At 50.8% G+C, this 9,639-nt stretch overlaps 5 protein-coding genes across 5 annotated transcripts; 2 read left to right on the top strand and 3 right to left on the bottom strand.

Moving 5' to 3' along the window:
- Positions 1 to 512: 512 nt before the first annotated feature.
- Positions 513 to 2,352, top strand: FTJAE_13530 (esc1; the record flags this gene model as incomplete). Its single annotated transcript, XM_037346684.1, has 4 exons — positions 513 to 666; positions 729 to 1,712; positions 1,766 to 2,072; positions 2,223 to 2,352. 4 exons carry the CDS (start codon positions 513 to 515, stop codon positions 2,350 to 2,352), a joined length of 1,575 nt encoding a protein of 524 aa, XP_037199460.1.
- Positions 2,353 to 3,735: 1,383 nt separating this feature from the next.
- FTJAE_13529 (c6 zinc finger) lies at positions 3,736 to 5,225 on the top strand (the record flags this gene model as incomplete). Its single annotated transcript, XM_037346682.1, has 4 exons — positions 3,736 to 4,731; positions 4,785 to 4,872; positions 4,926 to 5,124; positions 5,174 to 5,225. 4 exons carry the CDS (start codon positions 3,736 to 3,738, stop codon positions 5,223 to 5,225), a joined length of 1,335 nt encoding a protein of 444 aa, XP_037199459.1.
- Positions 5,226 to 5,433: 208 nt separating this feature from the next.
- Positions 5,434 to 6,614, bottom strand: FTJAE_13528 (Zn-dependent oxidoreductase; the record flags this gene model as incomplete). Its single annotated transcript, XM_037346681.1, has 2 exons — positions 5,434 to 5,631; positions 5,685 to 6,614. 2 exons carry the CDS (start codon positions 6,612 to 6,614, stop codon positions 5,434 to 5,436), a joined length of 1,128 nt encoding a protein of 375 aa, XP_037199458.1.
- An 849-nt stretch (positions 6,615 to 7,463) lies between these two features.
- FTJAE_13527 (uncharacterized protein) lies at positions 7,464 to 7,754 on the bottom strand (the record flags this gene model as incomplete). The annotated part of the gene is made up of 1 exon (XM_037346680.1): positions 7,464 to 7,754. The coding sequence occupies one exon, from the start codon at positions 7,752 to 7,754 to the stop codon at positions 7,464 to 7,466; it is 291 nt and encodes a 96-aa protein (XP_037199457.1).
- Positions 7,755 to 8,421: 667 nt separating this feature from the next.
- FTJAE_13526 (uncharacterized protein) lies at positions 8,422 to 9,357 on the bottom strand (the record flags this gene model as incomplete). Its single annotated transcript, XM_037346679.1, has 1 exon — positions 8,422 to 9,357. One exon carries the CDS (start codon positions 9,355 to 9,357, stop codon positions 8,422 to 8,424), a length of 936 nt encoding a protein of 311 aa, XP_037199456.1.
- Between the last annotated feature and the right edge of the window lie 282 nt (positions 9,358 to 9,639).

Genomic DNA, 9,639 nt, shown 5'->3' with positions numbered 1-9,639 from the left:
CATTCGCCTTCACCAAGGTCATCTCGTTCTCGTGTGCACTTTTCCCTCTTCAATTCCATTTTCCACCTCCTCTCTCTTCACCTCTTACAGATCAGGGTTACGTCAAGTTCTTGTTCTCGATCACATCTCATCTTTACCTTGTCCCAGGCGACGGTCTCTTTCTTAACCCTCTTTCACAGGGCTCATGCTCTGACACGCCTGCCCATTATAGAGATTGGCTTTGGATCGCATTTGTCGCGTCTCTACTGTCCTGTCTGTGTCTGTCTGTCCTGGCTCGCCGACCTCGAGCTGCAATTTTCGCCTTGGCTCGTCGTACTGACGCCTCTCGCCTGCTGCTCGCGACCCTGGCCACGCCTTGAACGCAAACAATCGAACACAATCATATTGCCGTCGCCGTCGCCCTCTGCTAACCGGGCTCCCATTGACGGGGACTCGTCGGGCTCACTGTAACCGACTCGCTCTGGCTGCGACTCGACCGATACCCTCGATATCGACTCGACCCCTAGACAGATATGGACGTCCACAACCAGCCGCGTCTACCCCCTCCCAAACCGGTTGGATTTAATAACATTCTTAACAACGACAACGCACCTGTTTCAGTCGTTAACGGCCCGCCTCACATGCGAGACTCGGGCTTCTACTCCAACGCAGACGCCTCCAGTAAGCGTACGCTGCTCATTACTGTTTGTGCCAATGCCTCGGCTCCATGGCTAACCTGATTTACCTAGACACATCCGCTGCATCCTTCAACGTGAATGGTCTTAGCCCAAGTGGCTCCGGCTATCAATCCTCGTCGCACGAGAAGACACCATCTCCGATTGCCTCCAACATGATTCCCAACGGACTTGTCTCGCCATCGACTACCAACATGAGCGTTGCCGCAATGGTATCCCCTAGTACTCCCAGTAGTCTCGATCCTCGCCGCGACCGTCCCACGTCGATCGAGTCCAACGGTCTCGGTCCCAACCCTGGCCCTACGATGGGCGACACCTTGGCGCCTGGTATGGCAGCAATGAGAAGGGAGAGTGTTGACAGCCGTATTAACCAAAACTTTGGCGACTTGCGCCTGGGAGGCTCTCCTTATGCATCCCACAATCACTCAACTACCTCGATACAAAATACCCTCCATAATCAGCGGAACCCTCATCATTTATCAGTCCATCGCATCTCAAACGGCTACCAACCCAGTGCGGATCGAAACCCTGAGGGCAAGACAGTCAAAACCGCGCCGGCCATCACTGGTCCTGCCACTGGACACATCGCACGCGCTGCAGAGCCCACCAAAGGTCAAGCATGGGCGTTTCCCGAAGAAGAGATTCAGCGAGTCGGTGGCGCCCCCACGTACGCCGACTCGCGGCGTAGTAGTATCACCGAGTCTATCGCGAGTAGCCAATTCACAACAGAGTCTCGCCTACCCCCTGGTCAGATGAGACTGAATGAGTCCGAGTACTCTCGCATGTCCAACGCATCCGACTTTCCGCCTGTTCACCATCACTCTATGCAGCATAAGCAATTGAGTGACCTCCAGGCCGAAGAAGCGAATGGTTCAACGGGCTCGCAACCATATAGTCGAACACCCGAATTGAGAGTCAGCCACAAGCTTGCTGAACGGAAAAGACGAACGGAGATGAAGGAGCTCTTTGACCAGCTTAGAGATCTCATGCCTCAGGAACGAGGCTCGAAGGCCTCCAAGTGGGAAATTCTAACTAAAGGTCAGTAATTCAAGAGAAAGGGGCTAGATCTCAACTGACGAGAAATTCGACAGCCATTGCAGAGCATCAGAAGCAGCAAGATATCATTCGAGCATTACAAGATCATTACAAGTCTAACACGGCTGAGAACGAGTTGCTTCGCCGAGATGTCCATGCGTTACGAATGGAAAATCAACAGCTTCGTTCAGAGCTTAACTCTTCCTCTTCGCGCCCTCCATTATCCTCAGCAGCAACACCAGCACCACAGGCCGGGACTTATCAGACGGACCCTTACCCTAACCCGAACCGACCAGAACTACCACCGCTCAGGTCGCTCCGTAATAGTATTCCAAATGGACCGGACTCTATGACGGGTGTCCAGTATGACAGCCCTCGTACCAATGGCTATCATTAGATGGGAACAATCGAATATTCCGGAATGAGGCTCAGGAGGCAATACTTGCCCCCCCAAAAAGGTCCACCATCTTGAACCTGTTGGACCTCAATTAATGAATGAACGACGGCGAAAAGTTATGACACCTGGAGAGCACACGGCCAGCACCCTTGCGATTCCAACAAGAACTACAGGACGGGACTCGACTACGATTGCTGGGTCACCAGCGATGCTCTGAGCCACAACACCAACGCGCCGTGGCATTAGATTTGCTTAGCTGCTTCTGTTTTTTCTTTCATTTTTTGCGGCAACACTGCCGCTCAGTGTACCGGCACGGCAAACGGGCCGTGAACTGTCACTCTTCTTTGTCAATTTCTTGTTCAGTACTCGGTCTTGATCTCATTCTGTCAACTTCTTCTCTTTTTGTTTCCGTTTCTTATTTTCCCCTTCTTCATTTATTTAAACATGCACCACGCTCGACTAACGAGGTGGCTGCTAGGAGTTAAGTTTAGGTTTGGGACATATAGGCCACTTAATGGTACGGGACGGTTAGGTGTGTGGTCAGGCAAGGCACGGCACGGCACGGAAAGGCAGGGATAAGGATAAGGAATAGGTGCAATGGGGTTGGTTGCAAAGGATTTTGTCGGTTTTTGGGCTCGGAAGGACAAAGACGTCATGGAAAATACGGAGATGGCGTGAATAGTGTTTCGGGGCGTATATACCCATTTTACAGGAGGTGAAGCGGATAGGCGGGGTTTGTGCTGTGGAACAAACATGTCGTGGAGGTGATGCAGTTGAAAGACGTTCTGTTCTCTTCTTTGCAATGGCGTGGATGTAGGCGTATCGTATGGTCTCGGTGTATCGGGGGGTTGGTGGTAAAAATGCGAGAACAAAGATATTCATCTTCACAAATTCGTGCTTGGGATAGATTTTATTATGCGTATTGTGTGTGAGATGAGTGAATATGTCCTACCGGTTCTTTGCCATGTCATGTTGGAAAGCAGTGGTGGGTATACCAAGATATGAGTATCTGTATTATACCTATATATAGGCGTATTAGTAGGTATATGTAAAGTACTACGGGTACCCACTAGCATGACGTGATCTGATGGAAACAGTGCGATGGGTATGATAAGATAAAAACAAGATGATCTGTGAGCACAGGTGGACTGTTTGCCTTCAGATCGGAGCCGGGGATACGGGACATACGGGACAGCCGAGCCCGGGCGGAGTTGGAGGTTGCGGACTTGCGGAGTTTGCAGTAGCCCGCCCCAGAGAGGAAGTCCCCGATTCGGTCTGAGAGACGAGCAGTGACCATTGACGATTGGCTTTAGTTACCTAGTAGTAGTTAAAGAGAAAACAGTGCTACTGCTTACGGCTTACACCAGACAAAGTCCGCAAAGAGGATGCATCAGGGATTCCTCTCTCTCTCTCTCCCTCTCCATTCTCTTGATTATATTGCACTCTGGTAGGCCTATTCATTCTCCGACGTCAAGTCCGTCGACATTCTTGGGGATCCCTTTTCCGCCTTCTCCTCTTCTATCATTCTCACCCTCACTCACCCTCACTCTCATCCACCCATCCACTCACTCATTCTATCTCACTTATACATATATCATGGACTCACTCGGGTCGCTGGCTGCGCGCAAGATGGATCGTTCAGCAGCCTCGAGACAGAAGAGCTGCAACGCCTGCGTGAGAGGGAAGCGCAAGTGCGACAAGAAGACCCCCCGCTGTACTCGCTGTGCAGCAAAGGGCCTCGACTGTGTATATCAGAGATTGCCGCCAGGGGCCAACTTTCACGACGACGATCTGTGTGTTGGTCTTGACGCTACTGACAACCTGAACGAGGTCCCTGATTTTGATATGGGCTTTGATATCAACAACTTGGGAGCAGACTCGAGTGCCAGCACTGGCACCAGCACCAGCAACCCCACGCCCGATAGCCTCGACAGAGCCACCACATCGTCAATAGAGCTCGACTCTCCACTTGATTTCTCCATCATCGACCATCTCATGGCCAACGATACATCTCTTGGTTCCGAGCTATGGAACATGGGAGACTATGGCAACAGCAAGCTCAGTATACCACCCGTCCCAGCTGGGCCTGTCGTCATCCGCGATGTGGCTCTTCTGGATAGAGCAGATGCCTGCCTGGCCGACTTCAACCCGCTGGACGTGTACGACCCTCGCACCCGCGTGGGATACACAGTAGATATTATTACCAACCTCTACAGGGACTTCGCTCGGACTCGCCGGCTGCCCTTCATCCACCCCCGTCTCTACGGCTCCAACCTCCCAAAGACCATGCTAGCAGCCTTCTCGGCGGCATCAGCCTATTCAGCGCGAACTCCCGATAACAAGGGTTGGGTGTACAAGCTCATCACCGACATGGCCAAGGAGATCCATCGCGAGGGTGAGCGGGCCTCGACACCGGCGGAGAAGCTAGCGCGTGTGCAGGCGCTGGTTGTTCTAGACTCTATCCGTATGTTCGACGGTGACGTTACCCTGAGGGCAACAAGCGAGCGCGAGGCGTCGCAGTTTATAGCGTGGATGTTTGCTCTCAAGGAGGTGGAAGAGGAGTTGTCAGTGGGGGATGAGCCTGGTGCTACAACGATGAAAGGTCCACCGCCACCAAGCTGGGAGGTAAGATGATCAAAGAACTGTGCCATGGAGGATTCTTGCTGACGCTGAGACAGAGTTGGCTGCTCGCTGAGAGTATACGCCGAACCACCGTCATGTCATTTGCTTTCGTGTGCATGACAAGCATACTCAAGTCCCTTGAACGTACGTCTGGTTCTCCTCACCTGTCTGTACTCACATCTAACACTTTCTCATAGCACCCTGCGGTATCATGGAGGGCCCATCCTTTCAGTTCACAGCGTCGAGATACCTCTGGGAAGCCGATTCGTCAATGGCCTTCTACCGTGCGTGGCAGACCAAACCACAATACCCGGTGCGGAATCTCGACTTCAAGGGTGTCTGGTTACATGCCCAGCCTGAGGACGTTGATGAGTTTACGAAGCTGATGCTTACTGCGTAAGTAACCTCGTCTATCAAATTTGTTGTCGTATCTGACATGAAACAGGCAAATGGGCCCAGAAGCTATCGATCAGTTCATGATGGGTGCTGCGTGTTGATTCTGCGCAAGTGGCGGATGTCTGTCTCATTTGTTTTGTAATGGTAGTTAGGCATTAGGGTGCTGGTATTCACCAAGCTTTCCGGGGCATCACGGATCAGGTTGATTTACAAGCAGAATTGTTGAACTGGTAACCATTCAGAAAACACACAAATCGCAACTAAAATGCTACTGTAGTAATGCTATATCTATAGGTATTTGATGCTGATTCACACCTCATCTTCAGTGATCCTCCAGACCAGCCTTTCGCCACTGACTCCCTTATTTCTCAGAATATCCAATGCCTTTTGGGCCCTCTCAACAGCTGATGAACCTTCCACAACACGATACTTATTGGGGGTAATGACGCCGTCTTTGAGTAGCTTGGGTACCATCTCTGGTTGAGCCTTTTCCTTGAGAAACTCGTTCTAGTTTATGTTAGTCTTTGAATGCCTCACTCGGATGACCAAGAGTGACTTACTGATAGGTAGAAATGTGTTCGCACACCACGAACTTCAACGCCATCGGCCCATTGACCGACCAATACCTTAGAGACGTCCATCTCATACTCAGGCTCCTCTTCGAGGGTGGCATCTTTGAGAATGACAGGGAGCATAACAGCCACAGTGCTGCCGCGTTGAGCAATCTTGGACAGAGGCCTTAGAGTGCCCTCTAGAGAACCAATGCAGTCGATGATATAAGGCAGTCTGGGCTCTGTTCTATCACTGATGAATTGGAGGATCTTATCGACAACACCTTGCTTCCGATAGTCAAAGGTCTCGGTTGCGCCGATGCTGCGAAGGTACGCATGCTGCTTTTCACTTGCCACGGCGACGATGTTTTTGAAGCCCCAGTGCCTGAAGACCTGGACGGCATAGATGCCGACGCTGCTCGAGGCACCCCAGATGAGGATAGGGTCATCAGCTTGCTTGGGCGTGTAACCCTGTGGTACGGGCCATGGAAGCTCCAGCTTGAGATCGGCGGTGGCAGTGTGGAAGACAGTCACGAGATTCACAGAGACCGTCACCGCTTCCTGGTAAGAGACGTTGTCTGGGATTTTGGAAGCAAGATATGCAGGAATCGTGATGTATTCCTGGTGGTTTGCCTCTTTTCCGCCATGGAAAGCAAAGGAAACGACACGGTCTCCGACACTCAAACCCTTGAGGTCGCCGCCATCTCCAACAGCCACGACTCTTCCAGCAGCACCACCACTGCCCATCTGCTGCGGGTACTCAGAGATGAGTAGACCGCCATCGGCACGATGAAGGTCTAGAGGAGTTGAAGAGGTCCAGGCAACACGAACCAGGACTTCACCGGGGGCTGGAGGATACACTGGGACTGTTTGAAAGGCGAACGGGGTGCGCTTTGCAGGGAGGACTATGGCTTGCTGAGTTGAGGGGATAGAAGACATGACGGGCTTTGGTTCGGTGTGGGTGATGTATGGCTTGATGTACCAGTATAGATGGATGACACTCTACAGATATAGCCATTCTACAGATTTATACAGCTATATATACTTCACTGCTCTTTACTCGAGATCGTCTCCTGATAATGCGTAATGCGTATATAGGAAGCCGCCGTATTAATAAAGCGTAGATATTTGTCAGCCTGAACTCCGTGGAACCCCTAAATGAGCCGCCCCACCGAAGTTTCTACATGTTTAAGGAAACTTGCACAATGTTTCATATTCAAGACAAACCGACCTTGTGAATAGAGTGATGATGCAAGCAAGCGGCAAGGCACAGGGTAGGGCAGGGTAGATCTAGGTAGTTTATGAGCCCCACGAGTACCAGGTAAGATAGGACTCAATAATAATGGGTGCGAGTCTTAAGGCTGAGTGAGGTGGATATATTCGATGCTGATGTAAGATGGGAGTATTAAAGAGGAAACTAGTTGGTTAATCAATGATGCAGCATTAAATGGTCAAAATCGAGCTGAATGGGAGATGGCAGTGATAAGGCCTGATTCAATCAGCATGCATGCATCAGGACTTGACGCTGCTTTGGTAGGTTGTCAATCATGGCCGTTGCCAATAAATGGCTCCGTTGATAAATGGTGGTCAACACTTGGTATCCAATTCAACTTATTTCCAACGCCATAACTCGTACAGTAAAAGTAAAAGTAAAAGGTATCTGATCTGATCTGATCTGACCCAGCCATCCAAAGCATTCATCCATTCCATGTATCGTCCCATTAAATTCCCAGCCTCAAAATATTCCATGTCCTCATATGATTCTGCCTGGACTACCTAGGTAGGTAACTAGACGGTGGCAGAGCCCATGAGGACCGTCCCGGCCGCAGGCCCGACATCCACATGCTTTTGCGTGACATTTCCGCTGTTGGCATCATCTCTGGCCGTCGGAGGACGTCCGAGGTCGGCTACGACATTGCGGACTCGCTGTCGCATGCTTTTGCGCTGCTGGTGCTGCTTTGCGGCTTCGTTTGTAGACATGTCCGCGTCGGCTTTTGTCGGTGAGACATGGTCCTGGGCTTCCTTGGAGAAGACGGTCGAGCCTGAGAGGACAGAGGCAGCGTCGCTTGTGGTGTCCATTTTTGTTGTGGCAGACGATGAATTTGGGCTTTGAAAAGAGGGAGACGCTTTTATTTACCAAGGTTGTACGGATATGAGTGATATTAAATTGATAGGAGAGCTAAGAAATGGCGGGGGTGAGGCTGAAGCTTTTATATATGGAAGGCAAGGGATAGGTAGGTGAGGTAGGTAGGTAGGTACCGTAGGGACTGTCCTATCTCCTCCTCTCCTCTCCTCTCCTCTCCTCTCCTCTTCCCCGACTTTTATCTGTCTGCCTCTTCCATTCATTGCCTTGTCTGCCTTTCAGGGTCTAGATCTTTGGTGGTAGTGTTACTGACCCCGCGCTACTGTACAGTGAACCCACTTTCATCAACCTTAATCAGTTCCACTTATCTCGAGGAATTTACTGGTACTATGGTATTGTCCTTTTGATATAACAAGAGACATAGTAACACATCATTAATCTCTTTATCAAACCTCTCTTCATGTTATAAAGATATCGTATGTTCTACTCCAAGTATAATGCGACGCTCCAGAGACATCTCCCTTTCCTTACGGTGAGTTGCTGTTCAGACAGTCCGTCTACCCTAATAGGTAGCCTGGAGGCAACCCAATGTAACCCCTCCCTATAGGCTATCACTCACCTCACACATCAAACTCTCTTAAGCCCATTCGCCGAGCCCACTCTCTATCCCCCATAACCATTCGCATCAACATCTACAGCTGAATCATCCTCCTCGTTATGCCACCAAATCGATGTAAGCACATCCAGCCCCAAGGTCTCAAACTCCTCCAAGCTAGCCTCCTCCTCCCCTTTCTCGACTCTACCACCGCAACTATCGGCACACCTAAACACTTCTCTCACGCAGTCTATGCTCCACGGTCCGCAGTCCCAATCCCCTCCATCCATACTGTAGAACTCTACCACCAGGGTAGTTGCGCCGAAGAGCAGCTCGCACTGTTCCCGGCAAAGCTGCGTCTGATGCGTCTCCCGCGCATCATCCCAACTGACCCGGTACCACATAGAGTAGTTCTCCGGTTGGCACGTTGTGCTGTGGACCATGTCGTATAACTGACCCATGCAGAGGCCCTGTGAGGATTTTGGCTTGATAAGAGCAGTGCGAACATTGCGGAACCACATGTCGAAGCCCTCCGATTTCAAATATCCCATAGTCGGAGGCGGTGGTTGAGATACAAGCATCCGCCGCCAACTGGAAGTGCTCATTGTGAAGTTCTCAAGCCTGTCCGTCTTCTCCAGCATGGATAAGCTTCTCGCCTCTCCTTGTGCTTCAATCGCACCTTCGGGAGCCCAAGGCAAGCGAAAGAACGAGTCTGCTCTTCGGAGGTACGTGTACTTGCGGTCGACATCGAAGAAACATCGTCCAAACTTTTCAACCAGCAGCGGGTTGAGTGTGAAACTCTGCGGTTTTTGGGTCCCTGCCGAGGACGCGGGTTGGAAGAACAGCGCTTGCTGGATCCTGGGAGATTCTCCTATCATCGCGGCCCAGTGACGACATACCCGTGATGCAGACACAAGAAGTGTCTTCATGTCGAGGTGTAAGAGGATGAGTTCCAGCAATTCTGGGACCGCGATCATCCTCGCCATAGTGTCTGTGAACTCCATTGCGAATCTCAGGTCAACGTTGTTTAATGAGTGATCAATTCAGATGCAAAACAGCAAGACTCAAGACTCTTAAAGAATGGTGAAAAATGATGCGGGTTGTCGTACGACGTTTTGTGCAACATATAAAAGCTTTCAAAACCGCCGATGATGTAGTATTTATCAAAGATGGAATCCACCTCACATGATGAACTGGGCTGCGAGTCCAACTAGTGCCATGGGACCAAAATGCAACTTCATATGTTATGTTGGTTAAAGTTATGCCAAAAATCCTGCCTCGGTAGC

Source organism: Fusarium tjaetaba (assembly GCF_013396195.1).
Source record: "Fusarium tjaetaba strain NRRL 66243 chromosome Unknown NRRL66243_c0000432, whole genome shotgun sequence".
In the NCBI taxonomy this organism is placed as follows: Eukaryota; Fungi; Ascomycota; class Sordariomycetes; order Hypocreales; family Nectriaceae; genus Fusarium; species Fusarium tjaetaba.
Note: the sequence above shows the minus strand (reverse complement) of the source record. Positions and strands in the feature narration are given on the sequence as shown.